The sequence below is a fragment of the Amblyraja radiata genome, chromosome 4 (assembly GCF_010909765.2).
Source record: "Amblyraja radiata isolate CabotCenter1 chromosome 4, sAmbRad1.1.pri, whole genome shotgun sequence".
Taxonomy (NCBI): domain Eukaryota; kingdom Metazoa; phylum Chordata; class Chondrichthyes; order Rajiformes; family Rajidae; genus Amblyraja; species Amblyraja radiata.
The window spans coordinates 60,305,078-60,323,534 of NC_045959.1; the positions used below are offsets into that span (position 1 = coordinate 60,305,078).

Genomic DNA, 18,457 nt, shown 5'->3' on the forward strand with positions numbered 1-18,457 from the left:
GACAATGATTGTAAATGTACTTACCACAGAGGGAAACGCAGAAGTGACCCTCTCCTGGTTATATATACGCTGCCATTCCCACATTCAACCAGACAGATCCGGGTGTGTTTCACACTTGTATGTGTGAAATAACTTCATGCATATCTAATCTGAGTTTATGTCATTCTCCATGCACCACTCATTTTGAGCTATTATGGGAGAAATTGGAAATAACAATCATGGCCTTTATTGTACAGTGCTAGATTGGTGCCCAGCTAAAGAGGTGCTATTTTGGTGCCAATTTACAGTCCCAGCTGCAGCTGGCCACAAAGGCCCATTGCAGCCGTCGCCTCCATTCCAGTTGTCCCGCGAACCGATGTCCCTCTCCACACCTGGCCTTCTTCAGCCCTTGTTCTCTCTGATCAGCCCTGCTCCCCAGTTAGTTATTATTAAGCAAACCTCCTATTCTCACCATCTCCCCGTCGCCCCTCCCCTCTCCCGCAGAATCTCTGGATTCAGCCTCAGTTCCACATGACAGCTTTGTTCTGACATTCTCCTCCCCCTTACTACAATCAGCCTGACCCAGAACGTTGCCAACCACATTCGTCAGAGATGCTGCCTCACCCACTGAGTTACCCCAGCACTTTTTGCTCAAGACTCCATCATCTATACTTCATGTACCTACCATTCTGTCATAGAAACATAGAAAATAGGTGCAGGAGGAGGCCATTCGGCCCTTCGAGCCAGCACCGCCATTCATTGTGATCATGGCTGATCGACCCCTGTCCCCCTATCAATATCAATTTCAGCAACTAAGTTACAGAGAAAGGTTGAACAAGTTAGGGCTTTATTCTTTGGAGCGCAGAAGGTTAAGGGGGGACTTGATAGAGGTTTTTTAAATGATGAGAGGGATAGACAGAGTTGACGTGGAAAAGCTTTTCCCACTGAGAGTAGGGAAGATTCAAACAAGGGGACATGACTTGAGAATTAAGGGACTGAAGTTTAGGGGTAACATGAGGGGGAACTTCTTTACTCAGAGTGGTAGCTGTGTGGAATGAGCTTCCAGTGAAGGTGGTGGAGGCGGGTTCGTTTTTATCATTTAAAAATAAATTGGATAGTTATATGGATGGGAAAGGAATGGAGGGTTATGGTCTGAGCGCAGGTATATGGGACTAGGGGAGATTATGTGTTCGGCACGGACTAGAGGGGTCGAGATGGCCTGTTTCCGTGCTGTAATTGTTATATGGTTAATGACCCATGCCTGCCTTCTCTCCATATCCCTTGACTCCACTAGCCCCATAGAGCTCTATCTAACTCTCTCTTAAATCCATCCACTGCCCTATGTGGCATGGAATTCCATAAATTCACAACTCTCAAAGTGAAAATGTTTTTTCTCACCTCAGTCTTAAATAACCTCCCCTTTATTCTGTGACTCCGGCCTCTGGTTCTGGACTCGCCCCACATTGGGAACATTTATCCTGCATCTAGCTTGTCCAGTCCTTTTATAATTTCATATGTTTCTATAAGATCCCCCCTACTCCTTCTAATCTTCAGTGAATACAAGCCTAGTCTTTTCAATCTTTCCTCATATGACAGTCCCGCCATCTCAGGGATCAATCTCGTGAACCTACGCTGCACTGCCTCAATCACAAGGATGTCCTTCCTCAAATTTGGAGACAAAACTGTACACAATACTCCAGATGTGGTGTCACCAGAGCCCTATACAACTACAGAAGAACCTTGCTCCTATACTGAAATCCTCTTGTTATGAAGCCCAACTTTCCATTAGCTTTCTTCACTGCCTGCTGTACCTGCACGCCAACTTTCAGTGACCGGTGTACAAGGACGCCCAGCTTGCACCTTCCCCTTACCTAACCTAACCCCATTGAGATAATAATCTGCCTCCTTGTTTTTGCCGCCAAAGTGGATAACCTCACATTTATCTATATTATACTGCATCTGCCACGCATCTACCCACTCACTCAACCTGTCCAGGTCACCCTGCAACCTCCGAACATGCTCTTCACAGTTCACACTGCCACCCAGCTTTGTGTCATCTGCAAACTTGCTAGTGTTGCTCCTAATTCCTTCTTCCAAATCATTAATATATATGGTAAATTGTTGCGGCCCCAACACTGAGCCTTGCGGTACTCCACTCGCCATTGCCTGCCTGTCCTTGTAACGTTACAATGTCCTTTCAGTTTCATTGTCTTGAAGCATTGTTGATGACTGCAGAACTCCAGAATAATGATCATTGGCACACAACTGCTTCAACCATCCAGCACGCCCTTCAGAACACACTGGCATTTGTAAACCATCCTATTTCCCTACCAGTGAATGCAAGTTAGACATCTTGAAAAAGTTTTCTACATACTGCAAACAAATCTTATTCAATCTCTGTACTTTACCACAATCATATTTGTATACAGTTCACTACAAGTATCCTTCAACATGAGCACTTAGGTACATCTTAGATAAGCATCTCAGATACAGCGCAAGTGTATAGCAGTTGTGCAGCAAAATACAGAATTGCCATTTTCAAGTCCCAATTTGCAAGTACGGCGTTCTTGACCTGACCATGAAAGCCCGTTATCCTGTGGTCGACCTGGCCAAGCGTTTCTGCCATGACCTCCACCGTTGCTGGCCGCGTTCAGTCCATAATCTCAGCCTCTTGGAGCAGCGCACAGTCCAGCCGAGCCCTTAATGAATGATTTATGTCCCTAGAGGAACTCTCATGTATTCAAGCAGCCTTCACAGCCTTCTGTGGCAATGAATTCCACAGATTCACAACCCTCTGACTAAAGAAATTCCTCCTCATCTCCTTCTTAAAGTAACATCCTTTAATTCTGAGGTCTGGTGACCTCTGGTCCTAGACTCTTCCATTGGTGGAAACATCCTCTCCACATCCACTCTATCCCATATTCGGTAAGTTTCATGGAAGTCCCCCCCCCCCCCACCTCCCCATCCTTCTAAACTCCAGCGGGTAGAGGCCCTGTGCCGTCAAATGCACATCATATGTTAACCCACTCATTCCTTCTCGTAAACCTCCGCTGGACCTTCCCCACAGCACCAGCACATCCATCTTCCGATATGGGGCCCAAAAGCTTAATTAAGTCAGGTAATTTGAAACTCCGGGAGCGCCTGTATTTACGCCACAGATAATTACAAATATAAGTGCTATGTTTTCAGTTTTTCAGTCTGCAGGAGTCTGTTCTCCACCAAAATAAAGCAATATTCCAGGGAGAATATTTATGTTAGGTGAAAAGTCTATATGGGGTTCAGAGGAACAGAAAATTGTCTTGATGTTACAGTTGACTTGTTCCCATTTGACAGAGCATATTTTGTGAATTTTCAGGTTTATCTGTGTAAACAATATTAATATAATTCTGCAAAATGTTTTGAGTTATTTTCAAGAGCATGTAGTTGATTTGTAAATGTAACATTATTACATTCTTTATTGTGAAACATCCTAAATAGTTAAATGGTATACATTTTAATGTTGAGATTTTTATTTTAATGCTGATTAAAATTGATTTGGGGCAGTTATTATAGTAAATAAAACTGTCATAATTTCTGCAACTTAAGATGAATGAATGAATTAGTTTATTGACCAAGTATTCACCTACAAGGAATTTGCCTTGGTGCAATAAGATGTATTTATAACATAAAATATAATTTGATGTAATTGTATTTGATGCTTAAAATTTTTTGATTTTAGTAACTTATATTTATAAAAAATTTATAGATGAGAAATATCTGATGTAAGCATCACACAGTAGGTGGTGCAGCGGTAGAACTACTGACTTACAGCACCAGAGACCCGGGTTCGATCCTGACCACGGGTGCTTGTCTGTATGGAGGTTGTACGTTCCCCCAGTGACTTGTGTGGGTTTTCTCTGAGATCTTTGGTTTCCTCCCACACGCTAAAGATGGTTAATTGCAGGTTAATTGGCTTGGTATAAATGTAAATTGTCCCTAATGTGTGTAGGATAGTGTTAGTGTGCGGGGACCGCTGGTCGGCGTGGGCTGAATGGCCTGTTTCCGTATCCCTAAACTAAACAAAACAAACTAACAATATTATTTTTCTTTGTACACATTGTTCTCTCCACATTGTGTCTGTTACTCTACAATTCGGAGGAAATATGGTTTTTAAAGCAGAAGTCTAAAAATTGTATTTAGCAACTGCCAGGTGTGAGACCAATAAAACCAATAGCCCTTCCTCTGCAACTGAGAATCCATTAATCTGGGATGTTCCTATTTTATGTAGCTCAAACCTGCCATTGCATAGACCCACTGGATCAATGCAGGTCCAGAATACTGATATCATCTATGGTACATTTTTAATATTTTAAACGTGGAACGAATTTCCATTAAAATGTTCTAACAATTATTATTCTCTTGTAGTTTTCGAAGATTTACACGGTCAAACAGTGTGACTACAGCAGTGCAGGCCGATCTGGATTCCAGAGACCATTCAGAAATTACAGTGGAACCCCAGGTGGTTGTTTCAAATCCATTGCTAAGACAGCTCTCCAAAGACACATGTACAGCTAGCTTTCTTGGATCCGAGGACAACCATTTGCAGGCCAGAGCACAAGAAAACGCCTTTGACTCAATTTTTGATCCTTCTTTTCTGCCACCTCCTGAACCCTGGATTGACTCTACATCAGAGGCAGAAGTAGAAGCAGGTCAGAGGTCAGTGTGTCAAAGGGACGGTCGATGGTTTATGAAACTGCTTCAAGCTGAAAAGGAGCGCATGGATGCCTGGTGCCAACAGATGGAGAATGAAGAACAAGAAAATGCCCTTTCTGAAGAAAGTAAGTGAATGTAGAAAATCCACAACAGGTAACAAATTCTATCCTGCATAAGAAACAAACATAAAACCACTTGTTACATAACATTCAGGCTGGCACGGAGGTGTAGCAGTAGAGTTGCTGCCTTACAGCGCCAGAGACCCAGATTCAATCCTGGCTATGGTTGCTATCTGTACGGAGTTTGTACGTTCTCCTCATTACCCGCATGGGATTTCTCTGGGTGCTGCGTCCCACACTCCAAAGAAGTACAGGTTTGTAGGTTAATTGGCTTTGGTAAAAGTGTAAATTGTCCCTCAGGTGGAGGTTCAAGTTAGTGTGCAGGGATCACTTGTCTTAGCGGGCTGTTTCTGCACTGTATCTCTAACTAAACTAAACTAAATTCATCTAAGGTTGGCTTGTTTAATTGTTCACTGCCTAATTTTACCAAAATTAAGGCAAGAAAAAATGGGGGGAGTAGGGCTCATTTGGATGGGTGAAATAAAATTTCTGTTTAAAGTGGTGATATATAAAACATTTTTCTAAATTGTGTCATAGAGCCATACAGCGTGTAAACAGGCCCTTAGGCCCAATTTGCCCACGCTCACCAACATGTCCCATCTACACTAGCCCCCCCCCCCCCCCCACCTACATTTGGCCCATATCCCTCTAGACCTGTACTATCCGTGTATCTGTCCAAATGTTTCTTAAACGTTGCGATAGTACCTGTGACATGAAAAGAACATCAAAAGCAGTTGATACTTTCAAAGTTAGGTTGAACAATGTCGCAAACATTTTCAGATGCCACTTGGCCTTCTACTGTCCGAAAGTGGAGAATAAGAGAGGTGTGCATTTCCTGCTCAAAATCTATCACATTCGTCTTCTTTCGTGGCCTTATGCTATACACATATGTCTTCTTCTTTCGTGTCCTTATGCCACTGCTGTACACATCGTTGCGCTACTGGAGTGTTAGTGCAAGGTCTGCAGTAGTACATGGATTATCCAGCAATGGGCATTGCAGTAGGTGTTGCATTGTCTGGGTCTGTGTGCCACAGTCACAGGTTGTTGTACCCTCGATGTAGCCCCATTTATGCATTGTCACCCCTGACCGCCTGACCCCGGTTCGCAGTCGGTTGAGACATCTCCACATTAAAGACAGACAGTCTTCAGACACTAGTCTGAAGAAGGGTCTCGACCCAAAACATCACCTTCTCTCCAGAGATGCTGCCTGTCCCACTGAGTTACTCCAGCATGTTTTGTCTATCTTCGGTGTAAACCAGCATCTGCAGTTCCTTCCTACACATCAAAGACAGACAGATATTAGGACATCTTTAACAATTCCTAAGGCAGGGTTATTGGTGTATGTAATTTAGAGCCATAACTACTGCAATTCCAGCTGCAAACTGTAATACAGGCACTTTGTGTTTCACGCAGGGTTGCGTGCTTGAACAGCAGCGAGTAGATCAAAAAGGGTGCAAATCAAATAGGCCAGGCACCGCAGGCAACAGAACTGCCATGCAGTGCCAGGCTTAAATTTGAGCGCGTTAGTCCCAAAAGTAGAACCAAGTCAATTAAACTTTGGTAATAATCACTAAATGACTTGGTTGGCTTGGATAGAGTGGATGTGAAGAGAGTGTCAGAGGTTATGGGGAAATGGCAAGAGAATGGGGTTAGGAGGAAGAAATAGATCAGCCATGATTTAATGGCAGTGTAGACTTGATGGGTTGAATGGCCTAATTCTGCTCCTAGCACTTATGATCTTATGAATTACACAAGTATGTTATTCTATGAACGTGTAAATCAAGAACACACAAAGCATAAGGTGTCTGTACCAATGTTATCTTTTCCTTCTCAGTACCTTGGTACATGTGGCAATAGAGTATCATTCATTCAGAAAGTATCATTCACTCCTCAGCGACAGACACTCCTCAGCGTGAAGTTCATGACAGCTCCAGCAACTATTGTTTTTGTCCATTAAAAAACTGTAAGGAAAGGATCATTTAATCAAAATTGGAGGGAATTTTACGCAAATTCTAAAATTTTAATTGATTCACATGGGATCTGCTTAAATATATTTAATCAACATTGTTGGGATGAAGAAGGAAGGAATTAATCACACATAAATGAGATGAACATTTTATGAGAGGCGTAGATAGGGTAGACAGTATTAATCTTTTCCGCAGGATAAAAATGAGGGGTTGAGAGAGGCAAAGTTTAAAGAAGACTAGACGAAGTGGGACGCATTGGATCCCAGTCACCACAGGGTGTGTGTGGTTGGGGGGGGGGGGGGGGGGGTGTCAGGGTGGGAGGGGAGGTGTGTATATGGGCTGGAGGGATTTGCGAGGGGGGGCGAGAGGGATGTGGGGGGAGGAGGGTGTGTGTGGGGGAGGGAGGATGTGGGAGGGGGTGGTTTGGGGGAGGGGTGTTTGTGGGCAGGGGGTTGTTGAGGGGAGGGGGTGTGTGGGCGGGGGTTGTAGGCAGGGGGTGTTGTGGAGGATGAGTCTATGGGTGTGGGGGAGGGAGGGGGTTGTGAGGGGAACGGGGGGTTGTGGGGTAGAGGGGAGTTTGTGAGGGTGAGGACGGGTTGTGGGGGTTGCGGGGGGGGGGGTTGCGGGGGAGAGGGGTGTGTGGGTGGGGATGGAGGGGAGGGGTGTGTGGGCGGGGAGAGGGGTGTGTGGGCGGGGGGAGAGGGGAGGGGTGTGTGGGCGGGGGTGTGGCGTTGTCGGGATGTGTCGGCAGGGGAGGGTTGTGAGGGGTGTGTGGGAGGGGGGTATGTGTGGGCAGAGGGGTTGGGGGAGGTGTGTGGGAGGGGGGGATTGCGGGGGGGAGGGGTGTGTGGGCGGGGGGATTGTGGGGGGGAGGGGTGTGGGGGCGGGGGGGTTGCGGAGGAGATGGGTGTGGGGGCGGGGAGGAGTCGTGGGAGGGAGTGGTTTGTGGGCGGGGAGAGGGGTGTGGGGGTAGGGTGGGAGAGAGCTCGGAGGAAAGACGGGGGAAGAGCCATGGGGGAGAGTGCGGTACCACGGGGGGGAGGGGCAGGAGCCAGCGAGGGGGACCAGAGGGGAAGGGGTTGGCGGTGCGATGGGGACTCACAGCGCGCACTGGCCACCGGTTGCTTCACTTGTCATTCTTCTCCACTGGGATCAGAGTCTCCGCTTTCCGTTTGGCGACATCTCCGACTCCGTTCTGGGCTGGGCTGAGCTGGGCTAAGTTGGGGCTGGGCCGGGTTGGGTTGGGCCAGGCTGGGAACGAAACTTGGTGCAATTGCAGCACAGGAGAACAGTTAGTAAGCTGGCGAAAAATCGTAGCGCTCTCGCGTACCGTTTTTGCGCAAATAGAATGACCGCCAAACCGGAAGATAACAAGATCAGAGTTTTAGTTATGTATACATGTGTGTGGGAAGTTTTTTACACACAGAGTTATGGGTGCCTGGAGGCAGATTTGATAGTGGAGTTTAAGAGTCTTTCCGATAGGCGCATGTATGTGCAGGGAATAGAGTGATATGGATCACAGGTAGGCAGAGGAGATCATGTTCAGCAGAGTCTTTGTAGGCTGAGGGGCCTGTTCCTGAGCTGTACTGTTCTACGTTCTGTTTTCTAGCATTCTATAATTCTAAAAGATGAAAATGTTGTGTTTCTTTGTGTTCGATTTTCAAAATTGCAGTTTAAACAGACAGCAAGTGTGCCACAATGGCACAGCGGTAGAGTTGCTGCCATACAGTGCTCACCGCGCCAGAGACCCAGGTTCAACCCCGGCTACGGGGGTTGTCTGTATGGAGTTTGTATGTTGTCCCCATGACCCTGTGGGTTTCCTCCGAGATCTTTGGTTTCCTCCCACACTCCAAAGACGTCCAGGGGCTTGGTATAAATATAAATTGTCTCTAGTGTGTGCAGGATAGTGTCAATGTGCGGGGATCGCTGGTCGGTGCGGACCCGGTGGGCCGAAGGGCCTGTTTCCGCACTGTATTTCTAAACTAAACTAAACTAAAATTAAAAAGTTGCATTGGCAGAAATTTGCTAAAGTAAACGGCAAAGATTTTCAGCAGAGGTCATTGACTTAAATAATTGCTGTTGCCATATTAGAATGCACTTTTATGCACCCATTTGTGTAGATAAATGGTAGAATCCAGGAATAGTTGATGAGTATAGGTTGTGCAGAGAATTTGTAGGAGGTCACTGCAGATGCTGGTTTCAACTGAACATAGACTTAGCAGGTCAAGGAACATCTCTGGGGAAAAGGAATAGGTAACGTTTCGAGTCAGGTCAAGACCCTTCTTCAGAAATGTTCAAGTCAAGTCAAGTCAAGAGAGTTTATTGTCATGTGTCCCATATAGGACAATGAAATTCTTGCTTGCTGCAGCACAATAGAATATTGTAAGCATAAATACAGAACAGTTCAGTTCAATTCAATATACAAATAAATAAACAGATAAAGTGCAATAGGCTGTTACAGTTCAGAGTCTGTTTGTTGGTGAGTTTAATAGCCTGATGGCTGTGGGGAAGGAGCTGTTCCTGAACCTGGATGTAACAGATCTCAGGCTCCTGTACCTTCTACCCGATGGTAGCGGAGAGATGAGTGTGTGGCCAGGATGGTGTGGGTCCTTGATGATGCTGGCAGCCTTTCTGAGGCAGCGACTGTGATAGATCCCTTCGATGGTGGGGAGGTCAGAGCCGATGATGGACTGGGCAGTGATCACAACTTTCTGCATTCTTTTCTGCTCCTGGACAATTAAGTTGCCGAACCAAGCCACGATGCAACCAGTCAGCATGCTCTCTACTGTGCACCTGTAGAAGTTCGAGAGAGTCCTCTTCGACAAACTCTCCGTAATCTTCTCAGGAAGTAGAGGCGCTGATGTGCTTTCTTTATAATTGCATCAGTGTGCTGGGACCAGGAAAGATCTTCGTAAATGTGCACGCCCAGGAATTTGAAGTTCTTGGCCCTTTCCACCATCATCCCGTTATTATAAACGGGATTGTGGGTCTCTATCCTACCCCTTCCAAAGTCCACAATCAGTTCCTTGGTTTTGCTGGTGTTGAGAGCCAGGTTATTGTGCTGGCACCATTTGGTCAATCGGTCGATCTCACTTCTGTACTCTGACTCGTCTCCATCAGTGATTCGTCCCACAACAGTGGTGTCGTCAGCGAAATTGATGATGGAGTTCGCACTATGTCCGGCTACGCAGTCATGAGTAAAGCAGAGGGCTGAGCACGCAGCCTTGAGGTGCTCCCGTGCTGATTGTTATTGAGGATGACACATTTCCACCAATACGGACAGACTGGTCTGTGGGTGAGGAAGTCGAGGATCCAATTGCAGAGGGATGCGCAGAGACCCAGATCTGAGCTTGGTAACCAGCTTTGGGCGGGGTAATTGCATTAAATGCCGAGCTGTAGTCAATGAATAACAGCCTGACATATAAGTTTTTGTTGTCCAGAGCGGAGTGAAGGGCCTGTGAGATCGCATCCACCGTTGATCTGTTGTGGCAGTAAGCGAACTGCAGTGGGTCGAGGTTCTTGTCGAGGTAGGAGTTGATATGCGCCATAATCAACCTCTCAACGCATCACCACAGACGTTAGTGCCAATGGTCGATAGTCATTGAGGCACGTCAACTTGCACTTCTTGGGCACCGGTATAATTGATGCCCTTTTAAAGCAAGTGGGAACCTCTGACCTCAGAAGTGAGAGGTTGAAAATGTCTGTAAAAACTCCAGCCAGTTGGTCCGCACAGGTTTTTAGAACACGACCGGGTATACCATTGGGTCCAGGCACTTTTCGAGGGTTCACCCCTCTGAAGGATCTTCTGACGTTGTCCTCTGTGACTGTGACAGAAATATCACGGCGAATGGGGGCTCGCGTGTTCTCCCTATCAAAGCGTGGGTAAAACGCATTGAGCTCGTCAAGGAGCGATGCTTTGCTAACATTTGAGCTGCCTCCTGATTTCGTCTTGTGGGAGGTGATGGCGGAACATCCGTCTCATCCTCCAGCTTGGAGCAGATGTCCGTTTTGGCCTTTTTGATGGCCTTACCAAGGTCATATCTGGACTTTTTGTAGGTCTCTGTATCTCCAGACCTAAATGCCCGGGATCTGGACTTCAGAAGAGTGCGGATCTCATGATTCATCCAAGGCTTCTGGTTAGGAAACACTCGGAAGGTTTTTGTTGGGATGCAGTCCTCCACACATTTCTTAATGAAGTCTGTGACGACTGTGGCGTATTCGTTCAGGTCCGTTGCCGAGTCCTTGAACATTGCCCAGTCTACAGACTCCAAACAGTCCTGGAGTTGTTCCTCTGCCCCTCCCGACCAGCTCTGTACAGTCCTCACCTCTGGGGGTGCTTTCTTCAATTGCTGCCTGTAGGCAGGAAGAAGCAGCACCGCAGTATGGTCGGATTTACCGAAGTGAGGGCGAGGGTTAGAGCGATAGGCGTCTTTGATGGTCGTGTAGCAGTGGTCAAGGGAGTTTGATCCTCTGGTGCTGCAGGAGACATGTTGGTAGAAGTTAGGAAGCGATTTCTTCTGGTTGGCTTTGTTGAAGTCCCCGGCTATGGTGGTAAATGCCTCGGGGTAAGCCGTCTGGTGCTTATTGACCACGGCGTGCAGCACCCCAGTGCCAGATGGACATCAGCCTGGGGTGGGATGTAGACCGCGGTCAGGATGATGGAGGTGAATTCCCTCAGTAGATAGAAGGGATGGCACTTCACAGCCAGGTGTTCCAGGTGTGGAGAGCAGGAGTTGGATAGGACTGCCACGTCTGAGCACCATGCAGAGTTGACCATGAGGCAGACGCCCCCTCCTCTCCCTTTCCCAGATGCCAGTGTACGGTCCATGCGATGGATGGAGAAACATTCAGGCTGGACTGCTGAGTCTGGGGAGCTGAGGGTGAGCCATGTCACGTTTCAGGTCGGGACCCTGGTTCAGACAGATTGCAGTGAAGATTGAACTATGGAGGGTAGCGACCATAAACATCTCTTGAGTTTTTGCTGCAGTGTCCAGCGTTTTTGTGTTGTGTAATTTGAGGAAGGACATCCTTGTGATTGAGGCAGTGCAGCGGAGGTTCACGAGATTGATCCCTGGGATGGCGGGACTGTCATATGAGGGAAGATTGAAAAGACTAGGCTTGTGTTCACTGGAGTTTAGAAGGATGAGGGGGATCTTATAGAAACAGATAAAATTATAAAAGGACTGGACAAGCTAGATGCAGGAAAAATGTTCCCAATGTTGGGCGAGTCCAGAATCAGGGGCCACACAGTCTTAGAATAAAGGGGAGGCCATTTAAGACTGAGGTGAGAAAAAACTTTTTCACCCAGAGAGTTGTGAATTTGTGGAATTCCCTGCCACAGAGGGCAGCGGAGGCCAAGTCACTGGATGGATTTAAGAGAGAGTTAGATAGAGCTCTAGGGGCTAGTGGAATCAAGGGATATGGGGAGAAGGCAGGCACGGGTTATTGATAGGGGACGATCAGCCATGATCACAATGAATGGCGGTGCTGGCTTGAAGGGCCGAATGGCCTCCTCCTGCACCTATTGTCTATGTTTCTATGTCTAAGTTTCTATGCCTCTGTGAAGCAGAACACAGAGCATTCCCTCAGCTCCCTTTGGTAAAGCAGCCTTGACCTTAAGTCCTCCACTTTATTTTCAAGGGACTGTACGTTGGCCAGTAGGATAGTAGGGAGAGGGGGCCGAAGTCCCCTGTGCTTCAGTCTGACCTGAAGTCCTGCCCGTCGGCCACGTTTCCGGACACAATGGAGGCCTCGCCGTTGTTTCCAGGTACTGTGTTTACTGTACCTGCTGTTCTGCGAACCTGAGCTGGAACGGGGATTCCCTCGCAGACGGCAGCTCCAGCTCCGTTGCGATCGGGGATTACCTCACAGTCGGCAGCTCCAGCTCTGTTGCTGCTGGGAGATCCTGCCCGTCGGCTCCGGAGGTCTTCCCGGTATCTCCAGGTACAGTACATGTGATCCCCAGTCGGGTCAGGTGCTCTCCAGCGATTGAGGGAACGCTTGCAGTCGGGGGCTCCCGCAGCTGTGGGAGATCGCGATATCGCTAGTGCCTTCAAGTGCACTAACAGCATGTCCATTATGGCACCGATTTCTGCTATTTTTCTGATCCAGGTGAGTTGATTGTAGCTGTTATTAATCCTCTTCTGTTGAGCTGCTGGCAAATTGTTTTGCGCAGGCAGGCGCGATCTTTACGTCATGTCAATGCTGCCTGACCCGCTGAGTTACTCCAGCATTGTGCATCTATACACAGAAAATTAATGGGGAAATTAAATTGCTGTCAGAGCCAGCATTTATTTGATGTGTCAAGTGGTCTCCTTCGATGTTGTAAGAAGGGGTGACACATTTAGAATGTTCACCATCTTCAGATACCTGGACTGAGTTATCAGTTGTAAGATACTAAAGGGCCTGTCCCACTTGGTTGTCATTTGCGTCTCATTTACGCGTCATATGTAAAATATGTCAATGCCACGTTACGCGCGACATCGCGCGCAAATCACGCGTCATCATGCCGTCTGGTGCGCGTGACGACATTAGAATACCCTGCGGCACGCAGCGACGCATGGTTATGCACGGTGACGTAACCATGCGTAACCACGCGATACACGTGAGTCGTCGGGACGCCAATGCGTCAGCGTGCGTACCCAATATACGTCAGCGTGCGTACGTGATATGTCTCGCAGGTAGCGCGCACGGATTTTGTGCAGCACGAAATCCTGGAGTGCCGCGCAATACTGCGCGCAACTCCACACTCCTCCACGCCTCTCCATGCGCCCATCACGCGCTACCCGTGCGTCATAACCCAACGCCCACATTTTTGGTGGTTGCGTAAATGGCGCGCAAATGACGGCCAAGTGGGACAGACCCTTAAGAGTTCTAGCAATCCCAAACCTGCTCAGTAACAACAGTATAATAGCTGCCTGTTTCTCCATGGAGAATGACTTTCTATTACTCCTTTGTCCCTTAAATGATCACTTGCCAGATCAGATTTCCTTGTTTGCTCATTGTACCTACCTTGTTGCCACCATTCTGTTGTAAACAAAGAGGTGAGAAAGCTTTCATCTTCCATTTCTTCCAGTCTGGTTTGACTTTGATTTATAGGTTTAATTGAATACACCAAAGAAGCATAAAAATGTACAGCCATTACTAAATGTGCATGTTAAGTACAATAGATTGTATGATTTGTTACCTCAGCTGATATTTGTAATTCAATACAAAACCGTTTCCATCATTAACAATGAGGGACTCAAAGTGCTGGAGTAACTCAGTGGGTCAGGCAGCATCTTTGGAGAACATGAATGGGAGATATTCCTGCTTATGTCAATGCTGCCTGACCCGCTGAGTTACTCCTAGTTCTTTCCTGCGCACTAGGAAAAATGTACAGAACCCAAATAACCCGACAAATATGCACGACTGGAATGTGGGATGAATCAAGAGCACCCGGGGAAAGCCCATACGGTCACTGGGTGAACGTAGAAACTCCATACAGACATGGTCAGGATCGACCCTGGATCTCTGGCGCTGTAAGACAGCAACTCTACTGCTGCATCAATGTGCCCAACTGCACGCTACCTTGCTTTTTGGCATCAAGACAATAATAGTCATCTTCAAGCAGGTGGGGACTTCAGAATGGAGTGTGGAGGGGCTAAAGATGTCCACAGATACTCCAACCAGCTGGTCCGTGCAGCTTCTGAGGACAAGACTGGGGATTCCATCCAGCCCAGTAGCTTTCCGCAGGTTTGCTCTCAGGAAGAAGGGTCCCCGGCTGAAATATCACCCATCGTTTTCCTCCAGAGATGCTGCCTGTCCCGCTGAGTTACTCCAGCACTATCTTCACCCTTATGAACTTTGATCTGACATCAACTGTGATCAGAGGTACAGAGGTGTGTGGCATGAGGCCACTGATCTTCTGTTCAAAGCATTGGAGATTCTAAACATAATTTTATTCGCTCATAGCAGCATGGCAGTACAACGGTTAGTGCTGCATCTCACATTTGCAGTGGCCTGAGTTCAATCCTGACTCAAGGTACCGTCAGTGCTAAGTTTGGAGATTCTCTCCGTGACTTTGAGGCTTTTGCCAGGTGTCATAGGATCAAATAGCGTAGAAACAGGCCCTTGCGCCCAATTTTCCCACACCGACCAACATGTCCCATCTACACAAGTTCCACCTGCCCATATTTGGCCCATATCCCTCTAAACCTGTCCGATCCATGTACCTGTCTAATTGTTTGTTAACGTTGCAACAGTCCCTGCGTCAATTACCTCCTCTGGCAGCTCGCTCCATACACCCATGACCCTTTATTTGCCCCCACTTCTTCCCATGTCTCAAAGAAGCACAGTTATGTTACGAGGCAAGTCGCATTGGAGATCTCTCCCGAAACCAAGCGAAGAAGGAATTGGGAAGGTGGCGGAAAAGACAACCAAAGGCGAGACATAGCAAGGTTTGGCATGAAAATTGCAACTGCTATATCGACTTAGAAAGTAAAAAATAAATTTAGGAGCCCAATCTTTGTTCTGCAGACAAAATCATGTCCTGCATTCCTGGGTGGTCCCCACATCTGCACTGGATTTGCCTCGATTTACCAGCTGTATCCGTTTGGAAGATAAAAGTCCCATTGAAGGCCTCAGCAGAACCACTTCCTATCGAAATTCAATGACATATCTACATGTTTTTCAGTATTCCTTCAATTGCAACCAGGGATGAAGGCATTAGTTTATTCACAGCAATCCAACGGCAGCTGCTGTCTCCCAACAGTTGTCCTAGCTCCGTCACTTCATACAAGACCAGGGATTCTGCAAGGCTCCGTAAATAATGGGTAAACTCGCTGATCCACTGTGGGAGCTACAAGTTGCCCTTTACATCCGAGTGAGAACAAATCTATTTTGTTTTACAGAATAAAAATGAGTACACGTATAACAGTGCATATCTAAACTGATATTCCAGTACATGAAATGGTGGAGAAATTTAACCATTTCTTGAACAACTTCCTTTACGAGTAATCAACAAAGAATCTTAAAATATCGTAGCCAAATGAAAATCACCAAATGTAACCCTAAAGGGCCTGTCCCACTTGGGCAACCTAATCCGCGAGTTCTGGCGAGTTTGCCCTCGACTCATACTCGCAGCATGGTTGACACGAGGTTGTAGGAGGTCTTCGTAACTCTCCTTCATGCTTGAGGGTGGTTTCCGTGTACTCGAGGCCTCAGCTAGGTCGCGGCATTTTTTTCAATATGTTAAAAAAATGCCCGCGAGTAAAGAAAGGTCGCCGTGGAAAAAATCAAAACTTTTTTTACCGTTAGGTTTAGTCGTAGTAGTTCGGCATGTTAGTCGTAGGTAATCGAGGGTAGTCGAAGGTAGTCGTAGATCAGGCACGTGCCGTCAGTAATTATTCAGGGTAGTCAGTCAGTCGGCTTTAAAAATAAAATCTTAAACCGCGCATGCGCAGATTGTTCTCCTCTCCGTAAAAATAAAAAATAAAAATAAAGAAAGTAACAATTCAATTTGCCCAAGGCTTCCAAATTTGCTTCATTCTGAATTACTGAATGAGTGGGGGGTGGAGGGTGACGGCAGGTGGAGGGATGGTGGGATAAATGGGAGCACACCGGGTTGAATCAGTTGTGATCTTATTGAATGACAATAATGAATGAATGTATGAATAAGTTTACACTAATACTAATTCAAGGGACCAATTGGGGGAGAGCTTTCACAGCGTGTGGAGAGTCTGATCAGGGTTAAAGTTGTGGGGAGGGCAGGAGCACTGAGAAGGATGGGGTTGGGGATCACGCTAGTAACCCACTCAGTCACTGCTGCCGCAGCGCTCCGGGTGCGGAGCCACCGCATTGTGGCCGGGAAGGGAAGCAGCTTGGGTGGCTGCGAGTGGCCGCCGGGACCCGACAGCAGAACTGGCCACCACTTCAGCGCCTTCTGCCGGTCAGCACACCTCTGGCAGTGCTCTCCGTCTGAACATCTCTCACCTGCCGCTCACCGGCTTCACTCATGTCAGTTGCTTCCTGCAAATCCTTAACTTCCCACAGCCGAGTAACCTCAATTGGTCCCTTGAAGGAATTGTTGGAATTTAAGGATTTGCGGGAAGCGGCTGACATGTGCGAAGCCGGCGAGCGGCCAGTGAGCATGATCTCCGACCCCCTCCTTCACAACGCTCCTGCCCTCCCCGCAACTTTACCCTGGGCCACTCCTCTCACGCTGTGAAAGGAACTCTTCCCCCCCCCCCCCACCCCGGGAAACATGGTATTTAAAAACATATAGCACCAAGAAATTCACTTACCACATTATCGGTACACGAACTTCATTCTTCTTTCTTTGTTTCCTAAGATACTCTTAAGATAATGACAATCCATGTTTGAAAAATCCGCCAAGAAACTTGCGCTGCGCATGCGCAGTAGGCTCCTGCGCATGCACACAGTCCACGGTGCAAAGGCAGAATTTCTGCTGCCTTCAGCTCTCCCTGTCATTGACGGCTTGAAGCAGCGCCGACGGCACATGGGCTGCACAGACCTTCGCATGTTGCAAGTATAGCGGATGAAAGGCACGGAGAATTATGCCTACCTAACAGATCGATCTCTTAGGTAGGCATAATTCTCCCATGCCTTTACTATTTATATTTAATAATTACCATTTTATAATTTTAGTCAGGGTAGGCAGTGCCTACCTTGCCTCCCCTGATGGCACGTGCCTGCCGTAGATAGTCTTCATCATAGTCGAAGGGAGGTCGAAGGAGATCGAAGGAGGTCGTCTTCACTCTCCACTATTCGGTGTCCAATTTTCCCGAAGTTAGTCATAGCTAGTCGCAGCTAGTCGAAGCTGGTCTTCAACATAGTCGAAGGAGGTCGAAGGAGGTCTTCAACATGTCATTTTTTCAAACTCTTCTAAACTCGCCAATTAGGTCGCCCAAGTTGGATAGCCACTTAACAAAATAATAAATGTATTGTTATTTACTTTCTGCTCTGCTGAAAAACTGACTGTAAATCCAGCCAGGTGTGTTGAGGAAAAGAAAGACACAAAACACTGGAATAACAAAGTGGGTCAGCAGTATCTCTGGAGAACATGGATGATGTTTTGGGTTGGGACCCTTCAGACCCTGAGACATTTTTGTGGGAAAAAGATACCGGCAGACTACACAAGAGAATATTACAGGTTAAAGAGTTCATGGGTATCATGTGCCACTGGCAGAAACAAATCAGCACTGTTCATTTATATTAAGACAATACTACGCAGTATAATAGGCAACCATCCACAGACACAGATGGAGTGCTTATTAAAAATGGTTACATTTCTGGTGACATTCAACTACCAACATCCCACGTCGATCCTAATGCCTACAATTTCAACCTGCCTGTCTGAGCAGGCGAGAGGCACACCTGCTGTAAATCCACAAAACACTTTTCTGAAAATTGCTAATCAAGAAGACGATGCAGGGAGTCCTTTACACAGGGTAGGAGAATCAAGAACCAGGGGACATAGGTTGAAGGTGAGAGGGGCAAGAGAGGGACAACCTTTATACTCAGATGGTGGTGGGGGTATGGAATGAGTTGCCAGAGGTGGCAGGTACTATAGCAGCATTTAAAAATGTCCAATGTTCAATAGATTCAGGATCAGTTCCTGTGGATTGGAGGATAGCTAATGTTATCCCACATTTCAAGAAAGGAGCGAGAGAGAAAACGGGGAATTACAGACGTTAGCCT

The 18,457-nt window shown here is 47.1% G+C and overlaps 1 protein-coding gene across 1 annotated transcript in view; it reads left to right on the forward strand.

The window, feature by feature from the left end:
• dlgap1 (DLG associated protein 1) overlaps nucleotides 1–18,457 on the forward strand; it is a 338,923-nt gene that overhangs the window by 304,181 nt on the left and 16,285 nt on the right. Inside the window, exon 9 of the mRNA XM_033019586.1 lies at nucleotides 4,384–4,796. Within this exon, the coding sequence (XP_032875477.1) occupies nucleotides 4,384–4,796 (413 nt within the window). The remainder of the gene's footprint in view (nucleotides 1–4,383; nucleotides 4,797–18,457) is intronic.